The sequence below is a fragment of the Armigeres subalbatus genome, chromosome 1, assembly GCF_024139115.2.
Source record: "Armigeres subalbatus isolate Guangzhou_Male chromosome 1, GZ_Asu_2, whole genome shotgun sequence".
Lineage (NCBI taxonomy): Eukaryota > Metazoa > Arthropoda > Insecta > Diptera > Culicidae > Armigeres > Armigeres subalbatus.
Window position 1 is genome coordinate 253,115,976 of NC_085139.1, and position 23,262 is coordinate 253,139,237.

A 23,262-nucleotide genomic window follows, 5' to 3' on the forward strand; every position below is an offset into this window, starting at 1 on the left:
CTACAAAATTAGCTGCTCGTTCCTCAGGTTCATTCATCCCTTCGTCTTCGTGCTCCAACAGTCGTTTCCGAACGGTGTAGTCGTCTTGTTGTTCCCGTCACGTCCGGAGCGAGCGGACAAAAATAACGGGAGTTGCTTTGCTTTCTTTACCGTGTTTTGCCCGTTCACCGTTTATCCAGTGGTCCACCCCCGACCCGAAACACCGACGAGCGGTTGCACAAAAGAGACAGCCGAGTGTGAACCCAAACAAAAAAGAGAAACGATCGATTGCGTGTTTCGCTCGCACCCAGAGAGCGTGAGCAGGAGAACATCATCGTCATCAGCGCAGCTCAGCAGGAAAGCAAAGTAGTGCAAAAGAAGCCATTTTTCACCATCATCGCTCTGGTGCGGATGGCGAGCAAGCCGTGACCCTAGTTTCGATCTCGTGAAAATTTAGAAAACTGCGATGAAAATGTCCAATTTGGTGTGAAAATTCAGTGCACAGTGCTGAGGAAAATGTCGCAGTAGTGATTGGATCGTGCAATTAGTGCCGAGTGGTTCCGATTTCCTCCGTTTTTCACCGTTTCCGTCTCGGGTGGTGATGTTGAAAATTTCCTAGGTTTTTTTTCCCTTGCCTACTTGGATCGGTTTCGGTACGGGGAGTGCTAGTGCTGCCGCTGACTGGAACAAAAGTCTTTTTTCGGGGCCCCCTCATCGTCATCATCAACGACGGAACAGGCAGATAGAGGTGGCTACGACCGGTGTAAAGAGGTGCACCAAAGAAAAGGCGGACAAAGTCAGTCGGAAGTAAGGGAAAAAATTAGATCGATATTTTTCCTCCGTCGTCATCGCGGTTGGGTTATCGCGGGGAGGACAATTTGTCGGTCGGGAGCTAGGCGGTGTGACCGTGTCCATCGTCGTCGCGGATTGCTAGTCCCGTTCGCTGGAAAGTGAGCGGTGAAAACGAAGAAAAAGTGCAATTTTCGGTTCGACGGACGGCACATGTGTCGTGTGTGTGTGGAGGAAAAAAAAGTGATTATTGGGTTTCTTTTTTTATTTTGAGGGATCATCCATAAATTAAGCATCGGACTAGATGAGATAGACAATCACATTTTTTTTTTTCAAAAATTGTAGCAACTTTGTTTTGCCTTTTTCAACTCAGATCGACGAACTGAGGTTATGTCTGTGTGTGCGTGTGACTGTATGTATGTGCGCAAAAAATACTAATTTGTTGGAATTCACTCTTAAATTCTCTTGCAAAAAGTTGCTTTGAACAATTGTTACCCTATTGAAAATTGGACAGATCAAAGTATGGGTTCAAAAGTTGTGATCAAAATATCATTTTGTTGTAATGCATGAGAAAGGCTTGGTTACGGTTAGACAGATCATTCAAGGTTTTCTCTAAATTTCATCACATTACGAAGCAGCAGATTTGAAATTTTCAAACTCAGTCTAGCACAGTTATTAACTGCGAGGCTTCTAAGCTAAATTACTATTTTTGCATTTGTATATCATGAGGATAATGCGATGATACTTTTATGCCCAGGGATGTTGAGAAAATTTCCTAGAATGGTAACCTGGCTAAGAAACCTCGCAGTTAAAAACTGTGGAAGTGCTTAATGAACTAAGCTGCGAGGCGGCTCTGTCCCAGTGTGGGGATGTAATGCCAAGAAAAGGAAGAATGTTTGGAGAACAAGTCCCAATATGGTAGTACGATTTACCAGAACCATAATATCGCATCTGAAAAACGCTGGTAGTTGAGACGGTTCCATAAAATTCCCACTGTTCGAGACGGTTCCATAAAATTCTATACTGATGGCTCAAAAATTGGAACAAAAACGGAAGCAGGAATATTTGGTCCTGGTATAGCGATATCAGTTGCAATGGGAAACTAGCCAACGGTGTTATGAAATGGTATAATGAAATGTACTAATGTCTGTCTTGAGAGGAAATATAGCTATGCGAATTTTTGCATTTTCACGGATGGTCAAGTCGCACTCAAAGTATTGAGTAGCTTTAAATGTACGTCAAAACTTGTCTGAGAATGCATTCTTTAATTGCGAAAGGTGTGCCAAGAGAACTCGGTGAATCTGTACTTGGTCCCGGGGCATTGTGGCATTGAAGGTAATGAAAAGGCAGACGATCTGGCGAAACAAGGTTCAAACACACAGTTTATTGGAACAGAACCTTTCTGCGCTGTACCAATAAAATTTAATTGAAATCCTGGGAATCACAAAGGTTGATGTCCAACTGGTTGATCGGCTGTGCTTAATCAAAGAGATTTATAATTCTCAATGTTTCAGTAACCAACAAGCTCTTGGAGCTCAATAAAAGAGCTCTTTGTACCTATACTGGCCTAATAACCGAACATTGCCCGACTAGATATTATTGGCCAGGTTCAGAATGATATTTGTCGTTTCTGTAACATGGGACGTGAAACCTCGGAACATCTGCTTTGCAGTTGTCATGCATTGTACAAGTGTAGATCTAAATTTCTAAATAGTGGCTTTATGCAACCGTGAGAAATTTGAACTGCAAATCCTGGAAAGGTAGTGGATTTTATCAACTCAATTTTGCCGGACTGGGAAAAGACGCGTCTCAGATTGTTTACTTGATTAATGGTGATCAACCTTCAAGATGCAAATGGTTAATAGTAATCAAGGGTATACCACAAAAGCTCAACTTAATGGACGCAGTGCTTCTACGCCCCAGCAAGAAAAAAGTACTCAGGCACCTCTAATGTGAACGTGTACTATACACGAACACTTTCAAGTTCGCTTGACAAATGGATTGGGAATCTCGGGCTCATTCAGTAGCTGCTAAGTTGCGAAGACCGACGGTGGTCCTTTGTAGGTTAAAAGCTCCTTAGTTGGTTGAAAGCACCAGTTTTTCGTACACTGAGGGTCGTGGGTTCGAGTCCCATCGAAGGAAAGTGGTTATCTCCAATACATTTTTCAAATCATAATCCTCCACATAATGCACATATTCACATCTGAGTTTTCAGAACATTGTAAATTAATGGTGTGTATCATTGGAGAATATTCAACGGCTAAATATGTCCATCAACAGATTATTGTGATAAATAGATTGTGCCTGATGGTATCCATCTTAAACGTAGAGCTCCTTCGCCATCAGAAATCGATAGCAACTGAAATTTGGTAACGGCAGTGGGCTAGATCGGCCACATCCTACGTAGGGACCAACACGAAATCTGTAAGCAAGTGGTATTACAAGTTTTGCATTTTTATGAACTCGAAGCCTCACTACTGGCGGTACCATCATCATCAAAGCTTAGATTGTAACTCAAAGGATCTTAATGGCGTTTTCTTTTTCGAAATCATCATCAATATAGTTTTTTAAGCTTAACTTGTTATTCCAAGGTTGTATTTTGAAATCTTGCAAACTTGGCTGCCAAGTTATGTTTCATTTTTCCGATCATTTGCTCCGTAGCTTATAGATGATCCCTTAATGGTAAAATCGAAACCAAGCGAGCGTGGAAAATAATTGTGATTTCTCTCTGCCCACATAGCCATATAGTCGTCCACTGTATCGCAACGCAACAACACAGTGCCAGTGCAGTCTAGTCGGGAAAATAAATCTGCCGTTTTCGGTTGTCCACGGCTCCCTGGTGCCGCCGCCGACGTGGATTGTTGAAAGTCGATTTTAGTTCGTGCGATCCAACACAGCTACGGAAGTGTTACATTTAGCGAATACGGTGAAAAAGTGCTTTATCCAAAACGCGGTGAAGAAAACAGACGGAAGGAAGTGTTGCTCTTCTAGAAAACGGGGCTCCACCAGCTAACCAACGCAAACACGACAACCAGGCACAAAACGAAGTAGAAAGACAACGGCCTGCCCGCTGAGACGGAACGACCGACGACGTCGACCGTCTTGCTGCTCCTCGAGAGTGCGAGCGACCCCGCTCCATCGCGGCGCAGTCAGCGTTTGTGGTGCTGCGGAGTGCCAGTTAGTGAGTGTTGTGTTTTGTGATTCGGCAAGCTGAGGAGAGTGAGTGAGAGAACGGCCGAATAATAGAATAAAGAAAAATGTCGGGCGATCGGGAAATTCCAGCTGAGGATAGCATCAAGGTGGTGTGCCGTTTCCGGCCGCTCAATGACAGCGAGGAACGGGCCGGATCGAAGTTCATCGTTAAGTTTCCCTCCGGTCCAGAGGAAAACTGTCTTTCGATAGGGGTAAGTAGAACCAGCGAACCCCGGTGGGAGACGGAATTATGTAAGAATAGGCACTGTGGGAGAGGGATGGTATTTTGCTCACTATGGTGCGTGGGAGTGGGTTGGATGGTAGAATGATTCATTCTCCATTGGGTTGGGACTGTGTGGAGTTCAAAAAGTGTTGTTAACACGGAGAGCTGCCGGGTATGGACGGCTGTTTATTGATTTTTCTCGTATGATGAGAATCGAAAACAGAGCATCGATGAATAAACCTACCTAAGTGGTATGTGCTCACATGTTTTGTGGTAATGTTTTGATTCTTCTCTCTTGTCCTTTGATATCACATACTACAATGGTATTATGCCTTAAAACCTATTTAGATTACGAGCATTTACGAGGTATTTAACGTGGTATATGAAATGAAAATAAAATGAGTGAATTTTGACATCAATATACTCTTTATTATGTCATTAGGCTCGGTCTAATAATCAGAAAAATGGCGGCATTTCTATCATACGTTGTACATATCTTGAAATAAAAAATTTGCATTGTATCGAGGACTTTTTTTTAGAAAAATAAAACGCATCCCTTCTTGTACTTTCTTGTTTCTTACAATTGCTTGAACAGAAAATGTATATATGGAATCACGTTACACGAATGAGCTGTATTAGTTTCGCCGGAAAACCATGTTCTAGTTAAATTTGCCATAATTCATTTCGTTTCGTACGCTACTTCGAAAGCAATAAACAGATGATGTGTCTGCAAGTTGTGCAGCCGAGGTTTATCAATCATTTGTCTCAGGGTAAACATTGAATCCGTCTTTGATCGGCCCTCACGAAAATTTGCCTGGTATTCGCCGACGAAGGCCCCTTCAAATGGTGTCAATCTGTTGATCAGAATACGGGACTTTTTTTTACGCCGGCCCTAAGCCGATTATTCCTCGGTATCTACAAGAAAAGACACATACTCGATTGTGCTTACTTTCGAGGTATAACACTGCTCAATAGCACTTACAAGCTACGCTCCCGAATTTTGATTCGCAGACTGTGTTCGCTTGCGAAGACCATTTTCAGCGACTACGGTTTTCGAAAAGGAAGATCAACAATCTAACAGATGTTTACTTTGCGTCAAATCCATGCTAAATTCCGGGAATACAACTTGCGGAATCATCATCTGTTTGTGGGTTTCAAGGTAGCGTGCGACTCAGTGAAACGGAAACTGGAATGGCAGATCGGTTTTAAACAAAAGGCTAGAATTGGACTCAGTTTCTCGGTCTCGGTCAGTCATCTCGCGAGCAAATAAAGCAGGAACATTACTGTACCAAGAAGCAGCTGGCCGTAATTTTTTCATCCATTTTCCTGACTCCTTTACGTTCCATCCCTACGTCCCTCTTTGCGCCACGGTAGTTGGCAGCGTACCTTTCCCAGTCGCACACCAATCAAGTCGCACAAAGCGACGATGATGCGATTGCAGCGGTGAACATCCCAATCAACCACATAGAGCAGACCGACCTGACAAACGATCATCCATGGCTGATTCGTCCAAAGGAGGTAGCTCTTATCATTGCCAAGCTTAAATCGGAAAAATCGCCCGGTTACGACCAAATTAGGAACTGTGTACTGAAGAGGCTACCTAGAAAGAGTCACTTGTTTCTCTCTAAAATCTTTTCCACTTGTTTACGACTAGGATACTTCCCCTCCTGTTGGAAACAGGAGTATATGCTATCCCGAAACCAAAACGGACCAAACAAATGCCTCAAACTACAGACCAATTAGTTTACTGCCGACCCTCAGCAAACTTCTCGAGCGCATTATCTTAAACCGCATCGCAAGAATTATTCCAGATAAACAATTTGGGTTCAAGAGAGGTCAGTCGACTACCCATCAATTGGTACGGTTGGTAAAAGAAGTTTGAACCGATTTCACATTAGGGAAATCTTCGGGCATGGTTCTTCTGGATGTGGAGAAAGCCTATTACTCTGTCTGGTAGGAGGCAATTCTACACTAAATGCATCAAGGGAACTTTTCCTTGTATTTACTGAAAATTATTTGTTCTTTTCTTCAAAAGCGCTTCTATCAAATGAAAGTAAATGGACATTCATCGGACCGGAAGGCTGTTTCTTTTGGAGTACCACAAGGAGCTGTCCTCAGTTCCACATTGTACAGCATCTTTACAGCAGATCTTGTGATGCTAGATGACGTTAAATACTTCCTCTTTGCCGATGACACCGGTTACATCGCTTCGGATCCTGACCCAGCAATAATTACCACCACACTTCAAGCGGCTCAGAATGCAATTGAGGACTATCAGAAAAAGTGGAAAATAACGGTCAATGGTGGAAAGTCGCAAACAATCTTTTTCACAAGAAAGCGAAGCCCTCGTAATCTTCCTCGCAGACAAATCAACGTGTGTGGACAACAAGTTTCATGGTCGACCGATGTTCTGTACCTCGGCTTGACGTTAGACCAAAAGCTAAGGTTTGCCATCCATATCAAGAGCGCCTTTAGCAAGAATGAGAAATTAAAATTAACTAATATAAATAATAATAATAAAAAATCAAAGCTGCTACTGTACAAAACGGGTTTTAAACCAACGATGGTCTACGCCAGGGCTGCCCAACGTACGGCCCGCGGGCCGGATGCGGCCCTCGGCTCCATTTTTTGTGGCACGCGGCGCGTAAGAAAAATAAACTCAGATTCGGCCCACCAGTTTTTCTAGCTGTCTCGGGAAGTTCTTTTTTATTATTAACTAGCAGACCCGACGAACTTCGTTTCGCCTTTATTCTCCGCTTGGGTCTCGAGTTTTGCAGAAATTTCTGTTTCATAGGAGCCTCCCTATAGTATAGGAGCCTCCCTTTCCAAATGAGGGAGGGATCTCGGACCATCTTAAGAACCTTCCCCGGCCCCAAAAACCTCTACATACAAATTTTCACGCCGATCGGTTCAATAGTTTCGTAGTCTATAAGGTTCAGACAGACAGAAACTCATTTTTATGTATATAGATTATAGATTATTTAATACGTAAGTTTTTAATCAAAGCTTGAAACGTTTCCAATAAAGTTTGTCACGAGTAGTTTACGTTCACGTTGAAAAAAGGAAGACCGGTTTGCTCAATTTGTTCAGAAAGTTTTGCTATATTGAAAAAATAAAATCTGAATCCAAGCATTCTATGAAATATGATATTTGAGGTACGAAACACAAGTTTGCAAAAGAGGGCGCTCAATCAATTTAAATTTACATTCATTGATTCAAATTATTGGTACAATGGATTATAGAAACAACAACTCTCTTCACTCAAGAACATACGAAGTCAGAAAATTCAGTACGGGCCATTTTTGCTGATAGTAGGGTTTTGGCAAAACGGATGAAATTTTTCCAGGACGGAGAGCATTTAGGCTGTTGTTTACAACATCGTAAGTCTCAAGGAAATAGCCTCCTTCTGAAGCATTAGTTTGCGCGGAACACAGTGAAGAGTGAATGTTTTGAAAGCTACGATTTGCAGAAGATTTGATAGCTACGTTACGTGAAATTCTCTCGCAAACGATGAAAATACTGACGTGAAAAACGTGGCATAGAGGTGAGCCAGCCCAGGGCTGCAAAATTGGCTGTGTTCATAAGAGGAATTGATGGTCATTTCCGAATGACAGAGAAATTGGCAGCTTCGAACCCTATGCAGGGAACAACTAACGAGAAACCCTGAGGGCTGATAAGACCTGTGCGAATGAACTATTTTCTCCTTGGAAAACTTAAGTGGCCTTACGATTGATGCAGCACCAGCAATCAATGACAGGAAATAACAATAGCGTTGTGACAATTCTAAGCATGGAAAACTGATGATTTTGAAAATTTAAAAAAAGTTATGTAGGGTTTCTCACCCCATTCCCGGCCTAACATGCGCACGACTGCATTATTTAATTGATATTTATGACTAGGGGCAACTTTTCTGAATTTTGTGGGCCGTGTAATATTGCGATGGGGTTCACCTCTGCTTCAAAAATAGTTATTCTTGCTAAACACCGCTTGAAAAAGCTTTTATTTGATTTAAATTAACGTGGTGCAGCACTCATTTCAGTCATAGGCGATTGCTTATCCGGCATACCCCAAATCTCCTCGGCATACGCAATATTTTACTCAATCTCTCAACATCTTACTCTCATTCTCTCTCTCGGGACGGTAGAAAATGCGACGTAAACAAAAATATGCACGTTCCACGACAACAAGATGCCAGATGGTATTATTCATAATCATTTTTATTTGGTTGAGAAGATATATTTACTCATCCAAATTTCTTCCAAACACTTAAAAACAATATCTTTTCCACCTTTTGAAATCGAGAGAATTATAAATAACATGATAGCGTCAACGTATTAGACAGTTTTCCTATTAACGATGAAGGATTATCTTCATACTAAAATAAGACTTATGGCCTTTTGGCAGCACTGTACAGCTAGAAGTTCTTGGGCCGAGGTGATTTTTGTTCGGTTTGAGGATACATTTTAAATGTATTCCAATATGTTTATATAAAATCTAGTGATACGAACAATTACAAAAGATTGAAGTGCGTGAGTTTAGCATTATTGTGTGGTGATAAACAGCCTGAAGCAATGGTTGTATCGAACACTGTGACGATTTTCAGGTAGGTGTTTATTTGATGATACCGTTTTGTAAAAGTGGAAAGAATCACTCCGGCTCAGTGGTGTTGCAACGAAGAGCAAAAGTTTGAAATCTACATTTTTATTTTCTATAATTGGATCGATTAGGAGTGAAATAAATGGTTGAAAATATTGAGTATTGTGCGAGATAAATAAGAGACTTTTTTAAAATGATCAATCATTAACCTACGGCTACTAAACAGTATAAATCATTAGCTTTCTGTGCAGTGAGCCGGGAATGGGGTCCATAGGCCCAAGTAGTGATTTACCCTATCGAATATTTTCTGGCCCGCTAGCAAGTGTGAATTCTAAAAATTGGCCCGTGGCGTGAAAAGGTTGGGCAGACCTGGTCTACGCTTTTCCTGCTTGGTATGACTGTGCTGCTTCTCACAGAAAGAACTTGTATTTAGTCAAACAGAACAGAATACTGAAAATGATGCTGAATCTTGAACTATTCCACCCAACCGAGGATGTTCACAGGATTGCGAACATTGAACGCATCGACGATTGGTTCCGGCGAATACTCCAAAAATTTTGGACTGGTTGTATAACTTCAGCAATTCCACTGCTGGAGCGCCTGGCCGCATAAAATTGTGATATGACCAGGGTTCGCACTTTTCGTTTTGATGAGACAGTCAGTGGCGTCTGGTCGGCCTGTTCAACCTGTTCATTGCACAGCACAATAGGAAAAAAGGAGGTAAATTTGGCCAAAATTCTATAAACCACAGGAAACAGTGTTATTTGTCATAGAAACATGAAAAAACAAGAAAAAAAAATTTATGGGCCTCAGTATGGGTGTGGCGCCAATTTTCGGCTTAGTGTCGATTTTTGGCAAATTCATTTTTAATTGCAATAACCCTGTTTGATGGTGGATAAAATCATAAAGGGGAAAGGTTTATTCAAATCACAGACAAATGGACGCAACACATATTCCCCAAAATTCTACTTACTGGTGTGAAAAAGTCACTGGGTATAACTTGAACTCCCAATGGATGATACAATAGATTCGATGAAAAACGAAATGACGGGACATCAACAAAATCGGATTTCATTTATTTGGCCTTTCATTAAAACTATACAGATTAATTAACAATCTTCTTCATCCTCTTCTATGCTGATAATCTCTATTTGATCGAGCTCGTCAAAGAAAGATGACATTAGTCCATCATCATCATCTTCGTTAGGATTGTCATGTGATGCATCGAACTCTTCTTCTATCGACAGTAGTAATGATTGAACACGTGCAGGCAAAGCTTTATGCTTTTTCTTTTTCAGCCTTTCCTGTAGATGAAAGCTAGAGATCAGTGGGTCACTTGTGTCCAACAACCGGCAGAATACATCTTCAAAGTTGTTTACTCGAGATGATCGCCGAGCGTGCCGCAACCGGTATTCTCTGGTAAACTTATTTCTCGCCTCGGCAGCTTCTTCAGACATCTGTCCAACAGGCAAAGGCATGTTACGCAATATATCTCCGCCGTGTACTAAAATTTTATGCAACGTTGGAGTCATAGGTGCCCAAGGATATTTATCCACGTACAGTTCAGCTGTTTCCTTGCATAGCTGGTCGAATTTGGTCGAATCTATTGGCTGCTGACATGCAAGCGAAATTAGAATTGCTTGCATGTTTGTCGCTAGTTGCAGGTCGATTTCCAGTATTTCGGCCAAACGAACAGGATCTTCGAATGCACGTCGAGCAACATTTCCTGGTAAAAACGTAAAATAAGAAATTAAAATCCAACTCCTTCAATCACGATAAATACCTGTTGTGCTGGTGCCTCCAGATGGACGAGGATAGTCCAGCCGCAAATGCAGCTCCTTCCAAAAACGTTGTTGTATTTCTTTCTTACGATTTGCTACAATAGTTTTGTTCTTGATTCTTGATTCAGCATTTCTGGATTCGCATGGTAATTTCGGACTGCATTCAAGTCGTTCATTTTTGAAGGCGGGCATCCACATATGTAGCATACAATACTGGATTTTTCATTCGAAATGTGAAGCGATGCTTTTCCATCCAACATCGTCAAGTAAAACTCACAGTCAACGATTAGAGTTTTTTCTCCAAATTTGTAATGAATTGGTTGCATGGTTGTTATTTCATGTTCCATTTCGCTTTTGGTTTTTCGACTCAGTTCTTTCGACTCTTTTCAAAATTTTATAGATTTTGGCCTGCAAAATCTTACTGATTGCGGTTAGGTTAGGTTAACCCAGAGAACGGTATCATTCTGCGCAGTTAATCGCAGAGGAACCGACGAAGTTATGAACAGTGATGATTCATGATGATCATCAGTTGAAGTGTAGCCTTGCTGAAATCGAGCTTGATCAGAGCTTCCATCGAATCCCCAAATAACAATCATCTTGGCGTTCACCTCTGGAGACTCAAACATGTTTACATGATTGCCAATATACTCCTGTTGACTTCGAATAACTCTAGTGACAGTGTGATTCATCAAATCCTGCAAGGGCACACTAGCTTCAACCTCATTTACCCGAAAGTTATCCGGTCTGCATTGTTTTTTACAATCTCTCACTTGATGGTAAGGTGGTAGAAAAGAATGACCATGCAACAGAGCTGCATTCCTGATTCTCGTGTACTGTTCTTTCGTCAACTCACAGTCCAAAAGAAGTGCCAAGGCGCTTCTGAACTCATCATTTTTGGACCAACTATATCAGAATGAGAATTAAGGTCCCTGGATTTCAATACTTCAACCACCTTCTTATCACCATTTCTAGCAGCAACATACTTTGCGATATCCAAAGCCAATTTCGTGTTATTCTCGAAACATTCTGCGGCTTTACTTATCGTTCTCCGTTTTGCAGTGGCGTTTCCCTAACCTCAATCTATCTGTGCACTGAACTTAAGTTTAAGGCATTGGTGTGTGAAAATGCCTAGAATAACTAGATTTTGATTAGTATAAACTACTCTGATAATTTTCTTTTCCATTTGGACTGTCAAAATGTCAAAATTTTCACTTTTTGGGTCAGTGCACAGGTAAAAAGTGAGGTTACGCGACGCCACTGCCGTTTTGATCTAAATGATTGATCTTCATAGCATAGTTTTCGACGACCTACCTTGCTTCCCCATGGTTTTTCGTCATCAGGGTTTTCTTCAGTGACCTTACTCACCACCGGGATTTCCAACGGAATTTTAAAATCAACGGATAACCAGCCTTTGTGATGCAACTGAAACTTTTTGAAGTTACGGTGACAGCATGCGGCATAAAACTTATGGAATTTACTTTTCAATCTACACAATGATTTCCGCAACATTAAATTATTTTTGTTATTTTTAGAACAACTCCAAATCTCTCTTCTATAAATCGGACACAATCAGCGATACTGTCTCGCGTTATTGGGTTTAAGAAAATATGAATCAAAGTGTTTTTATTCAACGCCATTTTTAACCAGTGCTTTGCGCTAACCACTTCTTAAACCAATTTTAAAACTGACGCGTCCTTCAAATGTTTGTATCCCCTGGCCTAAGTTTTGAAGCGCTGATGGTTGACACATATTCGTTTTTTGCAAGTATGTAAACATATGCGGCTCCGACGGCGTTGCATGAAAAAACCTATGATAAGCGATATTGCGACTAGACTAGAGATAATTCAATGAAACAGAAACTATGTCTACCAGTAAACTGAATGAGACAGAACATTTTCACTTGTTGTGTTCACTAGTAATAGCAAGCAATAACGCCTTGCTACAATACCTTTTATTATTATGAAAGATCGTATTCTTAGTCAAAATCAAGAATACGTTCTTTCATAATAATAAATACTATAGCAAGGGGTAATTCAACATACTTTTCAATCAATACATTATGATTAGATTTGTAAGGCGTATCAATTATGTACAAATGCGCCATATACGGTTTATATAATGATCTGGATCCTTCTCTGACCCTTCGTAACGCCTTTTGTGTGGGACATACCCCAACCCTCCCCACCTTCAAATGTAACGTAAAATGTGTTTGACGCCAAATTCAAATGAAGTTACAATATTAATGTATAATGCGAGGCTAAACTACTCATTTTTTGTGAGTAATTCCGTCAAAATTTGATGAAAATGAGTAATTTACCAAAAAACGGACAATTTTTTAAATTGCTGTACCTCGCAAAGTTGTGCCTTTGGGCAGAATTTTATTTGTGGCTCTCAAAGCTTAACAGGTGAACATTGAAGTGCGTGATATTTTACTGCGGGATACCTAACTGATTTGCTGGTTGAATGTTGCGTAAAATTTAAACTTACAAAATTATTAAAAACAAAATTCTGGACGGACCTATTATTGGTTAATCAATTTCATTTTGTAGATCTGCTCAAGAGCTTTCTAACGATATATAAATATAATACTTTTAAGACGAAAATGTAGCAACGCTTCCTAATTTACCAAAAAACGCAAAAAAATAATTTCTAGGAGGGGTCAGTTTTGAAAATAGGTAGCTTTCTTTCTTGTTTCAGGCGTTTGGTTGTTTTTGTATCAGAGTCTATTATATAGAGTTGCGCAAAGAGGATCTTCTTACTCTTATTCTGAATGATGCTCTTGTTATTATGTTGAAAACTTTCATTTTTGTTCAACCCTTCAAGTGACTTCACGGGAGTGATCACTTCTAAAGCTTTTTAATTCGATAACCAAAGTCACCTACAGAGTGCAAACACGTGATTTTCTTGTTGCAACTTTATTGGGGGGTGTATTGAAGTTTTTTGAAGCTGTTTCTAGAACAAATCTAATACATTTCAATTCATGAGTTTTAATTCGCCATAATAATCATCAGGCGATAACAATACTTCCGCCTTACCAACAATCATTTGTTTACTTTGCTCGATAGGTAGACGGTTTGACAGTTCAATAGGTAGATTTGGCTTCACTCTTTGCGTAACTCTATATATAATAGACTCTGGTTTGTATCATTCCAATGCACAGAAAGACACTCTTACATCAAAACATGTGCTTTTTTATCTCTGCCCGTCTATATGTAGAACACGAAACGATGCAACAAACCTTGCAACGAAACGGCGTCGCAGTTCGTTCAAGTTTACGACGTGAACGAAGAAGAAAAAAATATGAGAGAGAATTTTGAGGAAAACTTTCTCTCTGTTCGTTTGTTTGGAAACGAAGCGATGCAACACACTGCGAGCATAATATCGACGCCTTCTCACATTTGGTTGCAACTCGTTCAACTTCAAATTTCCCTGCCCTTTGGTTCAGAGAGGGTAAGGGCGCGTTCTGCCAACTTGGTCGAGGCAGATTTCAAGTGTGAACAAGTTACTACATGGACGTTCTAAAGTGCCTGAATGAAATGTGTAGCTTGTGAGGAGCCCTTGAAGATGTGATGTTGGATCAGTATCTTGATATTAATCAGAATTTATAATGTAAATTATTATATATTTTTTTAATAACACTACTTTATTCCGTTACGTATTTAGTAAACTTGAGTTTTAACTAAAAACACAATGTCAGTTTTGATCACAAATACAATGTCGGTAGTAATTACAAACATTGGCGGAACTAAGTGAAAAGTCTAGGGGGGGGGGGGGGGGCTAAATTTGTTTTGAGTTTTTCTTTTTTACAGTCAAAACACAGAAAATCTACTATGTTCGCTTTGTTAGCCTATCAGACAGCTGATTAAACATCTATTGACGACTTAAATATTAAAAATGATGTTCTTCGACGTTCAGACCTCATGATATAAAAAAATCTAGTAATATCTTAGGATTCTCGAAAATAACAAAGCAAAAAAGGCTGTTGTGGCTTAGAAATCCTTCCGAAAAAAATCCAACTTTTCTCTCATAATTAATGGTTAGTTATCTCTTCTTGAAATCTAAGTGTTTGCTGAATTTACTGGCATTTCGAAATTTTAAAAAAAGGGCAAAATTATAGAACACTTTCTCAGATAAATTTAGGATTGCCAATCCGAAGATAGCGAGTTCGATTCTCAGTCCAGTCTAGGATGTTTTCAGGTGGGAAACATTCTCGACTCCCTCGGGATAGTGTATGCTTTGTACTTACCACACAAGATACATACTCATGCATTGCCGGTCATAGAAAGCTTTCAAATAATAATTGAGGAAATGCTAATACTAAAAAGAAGTTAAAAAGTAGGCCAAGACCTAGTTGGAATGTAGAGCCATGGAAGAATAAGAACAAGATGATTTTCGAAAGTATTCTTTTAATAAACCTTTAATAAACACTATTTATATTAAAGAAATAAAGAGATTGCACGCCCGGATTAGTAAAAATTACTATCGACACTCTAGAACTGCTGAGAAAATCCATTGATAATTTACATTTTTTTAGAAATTTTTCAGTAACCTAAACATTATGTGACTCTATGAACCTTAAATATTTTTTTTCCGAGATTTAGTGTTGTCTCAATATTAAGACCATATAAGCAGTTTTGTTTTTTACTTGAATTTTCTATAATATATGTGCAATGCCTGTACAAAGTAGCAAAAATTCTAGGGGGGGGCTGATGTAATCCTAGGTGGGGCTAAAGCCCCCCTTAGCCCCCCTGTAGTTACGTCAATGATTACAAACTTATACTTATCAGTATTTTTACTTGATTCGCGATCCTAATTAAAAACTCCGATATAATAATATTCATAGTTTATTGCGTGTATTCAGAATGTTTTGTTCAAAATTACAAGACCTAATAATGATCCATAATTTCCATCCGCTGAACCATTCTGAACGGCCGTATTGAGAATATCACCTGTAACATCTTCTCTGCTTAAATAACAAACGCGAGACGCCTGATTATGGATTATCTGATTTTCCTCAATCTCTGGTGCTTGGCTTCCCGGTGGAACTTATATCCTTCGGAAAGAATCTGTACCCGGGATGGTGGAGTCGTTTAAGGCAACATTCGTTTGAACTGTGACTTGTCTTTGTGGGCGGGGACTCGAGCTCGAGCGTCGATTTCGGGAGTCTGGTGGCGCTCTCCGCGTCACATATAATCTGACATTGATGCAATGATTTTACGCATGTGCATGTGATTCAACGGACATCGTTTCTTGGAGCCTTGAATGATGGTGCAGACAGGTAGAGGTTCTTTTCATCAGTGATAATGATCTCTGCTATGCGGCAATACTTTTCTGAGGCGTCCCCTGATGATGATGAGTCGTAGCCACGCTTAAACATAGCTAGGTAGGAATTAACCAGTAGAAAATATCATCAAGACATTAATGGGGAATTGACTCTTGGATTCACTGAGTAGAAGTTTTATCAAAACAAGGAACGTGGCTCCTTTTTATTTTGTTATGTCTCACTTTAACGAGCCATAATTAAAAATACCACAAATTGGTATGCAAACAATCTTACATTGGCTTCATTCTCGATATTTTTTTCTAATGGATAGGGAATAGGCGTGATGACCACCGAAACCACCGAAAAGTGAATCCTATAGCTGACCACGACTCATAAAATAACAGTAATGCTACGCTTGTATGTAAGGCTTTGAGACTATTAGACAACTTAAAGTAAATGGACCCGTAATGCTGGGTAGACACCTTTACGTGGTGTGTTACGGGGTAAGATCCACCACGGTTACATTGCCAGCTACAGGCAAATCCTGACCCAACGATTACCTTCCTCATTATCCAATTCCGTGGTACTTATGAGGGTGTCGCTAAGTCGGTGGCTTCTCGTTAAGTAAGTACTACATCAACACTTCGTTCCTCTCCCTAGTTACGGTGAAGATGGGCGTGGCCAGGAGTAGTAATCCTCATGCTTTTGTTATTTTTGTTTGAGACTGGAATCAAGGAACACTCCCCTTCTTGATTTCTGATAGCATTCTAGATAAGGATCTCAAAAGTAAAACATGAGTATCACTAGTGTCCAATCTACGAATTACACCGTAACAATGCTAATGCTAATGCTAATGCTAATGCTAATTAGACAACTTAAAGTAAATGGTCTTTGGTCACGTTTGCTTAACTCTTTAGCGGTGCTTACTTATACGCTTGGACTAGGATACTCGCCTGAGAGGAGGTGACCATAGCAATAGAGACAATGAACTGACATCAAAACGTAACATAATCTACAATGAGTATAGAATTGAACTGAAAACCCCAGTTTAATCCACCTACAGTGAGATTTTGACCCTTCCTTAGTCGTAAGGAAATATTGTCAGACTCCAGTATTTAAAACGAGATAAAAGTACTCAACATACCACGGAGATTGAACGTATAAAGTGACAAATTAATTGCCTACCAAAAGACGGATTTCATGGGTGGAGTAACAACAAAATGAATGAAAACGCACTGTACGTCATGCTGCCTATCTATCAGGCGCTCGTCGGATTAAATAGCTATTGTAACCAGTGGTGCGAATTCTCAATCTCAGTGACTGAAATTTGTTGGATATTGATACCATTTCCTCTTCACACTCACTTCCTAGCAGTGAAAACTGAAAATGATTAGCAGCAACAATCAAAGATAAAGTAAACAAAAGACCTCTCTTCTCATTGCACACGCAGCCCGCACTGACAGTCTATTCACTTCACTCGCTGCTGTGTGAATGCGACATGTTATTTTTGTTTGTTTTGCTTTTGTTATTTTTGTTTGAGACTGGAATCAAGGAACACTCCCCTTCTTGATTTCTGATAGCATTCTAGATAAGGATCTCAAAAGTAAAACATGAGTATCACTAGTGTCCAATCTACGAATTACACCGTAACAATGCTAATGCTAATGCTAATGCTAATGCTAATTAGACAACTTAAAGTAAATGGTCTTTGGTCACGTTTGCTTAACTCTTTAGCGGTGCTTACTTATACGCTTGGACTAGGATACTCGCCTGAGAGGAGGTGACCATAGCAATAGAGACAATGAACTGACATCAAAACGTAACATAATCTACAATGAGTATAGAATTGAACTGAAAACCCCAGTTTAATCCACCTACAGTGAGATTTTGACCCTTCCTCAGTCGTAAGGAAATATTGTCAGACTCCAGTATTTAAAACGAGATAAAAGTACTCAACATACCACGGAGATTGAACGTATAAAGTGACAAATTAATTGCCTACCAAAAGACGGATTTCATGGGTGGAGTAACAACAAAATGAATGAAAACGCACTGTACGTCATGCTGCCTATCTATCAGGCGCTCGTCGGATTAAATAGCTATTGTAACCAGTGGTGCGAATTCTCAATCTCAGTGACTGAAATTTGTTGGATATTGATACCATTTCCTCTTCACACTCACTTCCTAGCAGTGAAAACTGAAAATGATTAGCAGCAACAATCAAAGATAAAGTAAACAAAAGACCTCTCTTCTCATTGCACACGCAGCCCGCACTGACAGTCTATTCACTTCACTCGCTGCTGTGTGAATGCGACGGCCCTATATAAATGCATGGGTGAATACTATCACTTGAAAGACAGTGACAGGAAATTTGTGCCGACTGATCATCAGCTTCAGCCCGCTGTTGGCAAACCGAGTTTGCTACGCTACTCCTGCTTTGTCGTTCTGACTGAAACGCACCGTCATAGGCAAAGAGGAGCAAAGAAAAATACAAAACAAAAGAATCACACTCAGTAGGCATTGTTGATAAATTGCACCACTGATTGTAACATGATTAGTAAATATCGTAACGCTGGTAACATATGCATTAGGGTGGCTCAAATTAGTATGGGAAAAACTTTGTTAAATTTTTTTGATGGGCCGCCCTCTTATTCGATTCTATTTAATGCCCTGAGGCTCTGGACAAAATTTCAGCCAAATCGGTCAACGTTTGGGCGGTGCTAAAGTCGTTGGAAGTTTATATGGAAAAATGTATGCAGAAACATCCAAAAACAGTAAATTGCAGCTGGACTACACAACTTACGATGAAGAACTATGATACTCATTCAGATCTTGGAGAATTTAATACAGAATGTTATGCAGAAAACTGCGAGAAGATTCGAGCTTGCCCGGCTAAGTTATTAGCATTTCTCTGCAGTGGGGTTTGAGAAAATTTCGTTTCTTTTACCTTTGAAAAGAAATAAATTTACCCCTACAACACTCCAGTAAAATGCTAATATCTTTGCGTAATAAACTCTAATCTTCTCGCGGTTTTCAGCATAACATTCTGTATTTTATTTTACAAGAACTGAATGAGTATCATGGTTCTTGATCGTAAATTGTGCCGTCCAACTGCAAATCACTGTTTTTGGATGTTTCTGCATACATTTTTCCATATAAACTTCCAACGAGTTTAGCACTGCCCAAACGTTGACCGATTTGGCTGAAATTTTGTCCAGAGCATCAGGGCATCAAATAGAACCGAATAAGAGGGCGGCCCATCAAAAAATTTGAAAAAGTGTTTTTTGAGCCACCCTAATATGCATATACTTGAAATTTCCAGAGACCTCGATATTAATTAATCCGGAACTAACTCAATCAGCCATTGATCTGAACGAAACTCAATAGCGTTCAATAATAACATATATTTCGCCTTATGGATGCCTAATTTTGTAATACTAGTCTTGTTTAATACCTTAAAAATGAGTGAGATTTATATGTTAGTAAATTTCAAAATTTGCACACATACGCACACATACATGCATATAAGTGGTCTATTAGTGTCTCAATTTTCGGATTGGAAATTGTCTCGACTTCCCTGGGCATAAAAGTATCATCGTGTTAGCCTCATGATATACAAATGCACAAATGGTAACTTGGCTTAGAAACCTCGCAGTTAATAAATGTGGAAGTGCTTAATGAACACTAAGCTGCGAGGCGGCTCTGTCCCAGTGTGGGGATGTAATGCCAATAAGAAGAAGAAGAAGAAGTAGTGTCTCAAAACATGCTCACATATGCTATCTATCATAAACTGAAGAAATTTTTGAAATCCCTTAAAATTTTTACGTTTTTGCTTTTCTTAGAAGATTGTTTGATACATGCTTCTATATGTTCCTCAATTAAAATCAATTGTTTCTTTGAAACAAATCGAAAAATAAGCATATTTCCATATCATATGGTTTGTTATAATTATATTTTCAATATTAAAGTAAATTTGTTCCAAATACCATAGATTTTATTTCATAATTCAAGGGATTATTGATAGATTAATACATAACACGCTTGCGTAACGCCTACAAAGCGAAATTATAGACACTTCCGAAGGAATGGTCAAAACGTAGGAAACATAAGATAACTAAGACAGACAGAGTAATAATGACACAGTGCGAAACATTCGACATAATTATGACTAGATTAACAGTAGATCCATAGACATAAAGATCTACCATAAGACTTCCTAAGCCTATCAAAAATTCGAAGCTCAAGAAATGTCTGAAAAATTATTACCTGTTGAATCTTATTCGGAGGCGATTTCGAGGCTTTTGAAGACCAACAGGCCCATAGCAACAGTATTCGGTGTTGTTAAGTTGAAAATTTTTGATGATTGCTGGGCGCACGGTTCTGAAGTGTGGCCTGGTAAATAGACTAAATAGATTTCAAAATAAATTTTAAACGAGTCATATTTATCAAAATCTAGTGCGTTATTATTGTTTCAAAATGCACTTCAATTCGAATATTTTCTCTCTGTCATCATATCTACAATAAGACTGACTCTCGCGATAGATTACCGTCAAGTCACCATTCACCGTGCATTTTAGAGAACTTATCATGGCGTAGGGCTATCCAGATGTATAAAATTGAAAATAACACTCTTGAATACTGTCGTGTACATTAAACAGTTGTTTCAATTCGAGTAAACATTAGAAACTATCTGTTTTTGGCAAGATAGATGGATTTAGATTAATTTTCATGATATGTTATGGTCTCCTTTCACCGTGATAGCGCACCATTTACCGTGCTGGTAGGTACCCATTTACCGTGCATAAGAACTTTTCATTCAATTCGATTAAAACATGAACCCAAACGTTGAATTTAAAATGTTAATCGTGACTTTTATGTTATTAGGTAGGTAGAAACATGTGAAGTTTATGTGCTTTAGTGTAACACTTAAAAAACATAACAAATTCATATCGTGTATATGCATATTAAAAAGAAAACAAAATTCAAATTCATAACAACAATTTCAAAATGGAACATTTACCCTAACTCTTCTTATACAAATGATGTTGGACCTTAGTTCCGACGTTTCTTTGCTTTTGAAGCCTTTTTCAAAAGATCTTCCTTATTTTTTCTTTTCTTATCCTGTTCCTGTTTCTTCAGCATTGCCTCGGTGTTTTTAATTGAGCGTTTTTGTTCCCTTTCCTTCCGTTTTTGCTCTTTCTCTTCAAGCAACGCTTTCTTTTCACGTTCTTTTGCTTCCATAAACTCTACAAATGCTTTGCTGGTGGCTACTGAAGGAGGGTGGAGAATGTCTCGCTTCTTCTTTCCGCAACCAGCCGTCTCGGACGATGGTATGGAAAAAGACGTTTGAAACGCATTCTCCTCAGAGTCTGGCCATGTATCTTCACACTCAATTGGAGGTAAGTTCATTGGAACTGGTGCAGCTCCACTTTCAGCGGTGGATTCATGATCTGTTGAAGAATAGAATATAACTTAAAATAAAAAGTCAAAATCATATCAATCAGTATTAACCTTTATCGTTGGCAACCGAATCAACGACATCTTCACATTCAGGACTGCGGTTAAGTTGATCCTCAGCAACGGAACAATCTACAAATATTGCAGCAGCGGATTGATCTTTCTTCATTCCTTGCCACAAGTAGAATAGATTGGTATCCGCAACATTTCCTTTCCAGAGCACATCGTTCTTGGCCTTCTGAAACTCAGAAAACTGCCTAACAGTCAAGCGACCTTCAAGCGCCTCCAAGAGCTTGACCTCTTCAGGTTCCAGGTGCTCAGGTTCGTTGCCTCCATTTTCAGGAACAGGCAATTGACCAGCACTGGAGGGAAGCGATTGGTAGTCCACCGCATCTGGATTCCATGGGTAAATTCCACTCTTCCTGAAGCCATTCCTGATTGCGGTCTCCTTCCCGATAAATGCATCCAAAGCCCGTTTCATCATCGGGCAGAACTCCGCTTTTGCGATTGTCTGAACTCCACGTTGACTACGCTCGTCGAGGATCGTCTCTTCCCAGTATTTCTTCAGCGGACCGAAAAAGCTAACGTCAAGCGGTTGAATAATTTGCGTGGAATTCGGATATAAAGCAATCAAAACAATTTGATTGCAGATGCAGAAATCAATGCTCATTAGCGTCACGTGACTCTTATGACCATCAACGAACAATAGAACAGGAAACGAGATTCGTTGTTCTTTCAGCCAGGGAAGAAAAATGTTCTTAAGATACTCATAAAAAGCATTGCCTGTCATCCATCCGCTTTCTGTTATCCCAACTCCGTAGTCTTCAGGGGCATTCCTAGCTATTTCTCCTGGAAGCCGACTTTTGTAGGGGAACAAAACTAACGGCGGGACCAACCTCCCAGCTGCATTTCCGGCAAACAGCGCTGTGTAGTTTTCTTTATCGCCATTTCCGAACACGGATTGGACATGCTTAACATCCTTTGGAGCCAAATATTTTTTGTTGCGGACAACCAGTTGGAAAGCTGATTCATCCAAGTTAAAAATTTGGTTCGGAAACTGCAGCAGATGTTCGTAGCCCTCTTCCCTGAGCAGTGTTAATGTGTTCTGGAACCAATTCCGTACTTGCTGTTCCGTTACTCTTGCCCTGTGTTTACCGAATACGTTGGATTTCCTGCAAGACACTTGAGGGTGTCTTTTAACAAACAACGCCATCCACTTTCTCCCAGGAATCCCATTTTTGAACGGAGTTTTGATTTTCCGAAGCCGGATAAATTGTCCCACACTGATCCGAAGCCTTTTGAGTGTCACAGGGAAACCAGATCGAGCCGAATGTCCAATCCACTCTACCACTTTACGTTCCGTTTCTGTAGAGAGCACCGTTGATTTTCCTGGCTTTGCTCCAGGGGTGTATTTGCCACGGATTTTATCCCGAAGCGTCTGCTCCGGAACACCGAAAATCCGACCCGCGGACCTCACGGACGATCCACGCCTGACGGCGTCCAGTGCTTTCTCCAAGTCTTCCACGGAATACCTTTGCTTCTGCGGCTTTTTCTGGCTCATCCTGTTCAAAATTACAGCTATATCATTCATACTATTTAAAATTTCGATGCACGGTAAATGGAGGCAGTTGTTTTTTTGAGGATCCATTCGCCGTGCATTTTTGTTTTTGTGGAAAGTGAAGTTTAACACATATATTCGGATTAATTTTAAACGAAAACTCAAAATACGCACTTGATACTTCAATGCACGGAGATTAAGAGGTAAAGGCACTGAAAAATTCAATTTTTTCACTAGTTTTTGATTAGCGCAGTTCACACTTCGTGAACAAAGGTGGAAGTAGTTAGCCGAAGGATGTAAACAAGCTCTGAAGTCAAAACAGCTGTTGCAACAGTTATATTCCACAATAACCACTCGGTGAGGATTCTTTTGAGCTTCTTTGTCGGAGTTGTTGTTAAAATATTATCCATTTTCCAGTTTTTCG

The 23,262-nt window shown here is 39.8% G+C and overlaps 1 protein-coding gene across 3 annotated transcripts in view; it reads left to right on the top strand.

Annotated features, from left to right (window-relative positions):
- The first annotated feature begins 353 nt into the window (after positions 1 to 353).
- LOC134206730 (kinesin heavy chain-like) overlaps positions 354 to 23,262 on the top strand; it is an 84,989-nt gene continuing 62,080 nt past the window's right edge. Inside the window, exons 1-2 of one of the 3 annotated variants that reach the window (XM_062682454.1) lie at positions 354 to 1,011; positions 3,509 to 4,172. In XM_062682454.1, coding sequence (XP_062538438.1) covers positions 4,026 to 4,172 — 147 coding nt within the window. In that variant the 5' untranslated portion in view covers positions 354 to 1,011; positions 3,509 to 4,025. The remainder of the gene's footprint in view (positions 1,012 to 3,508; positions 4,173 to 23,262) is intronic. The other 2 variants (XM_062682455.1, XM_062682456.1) reach the window with 2 other exon arrangements.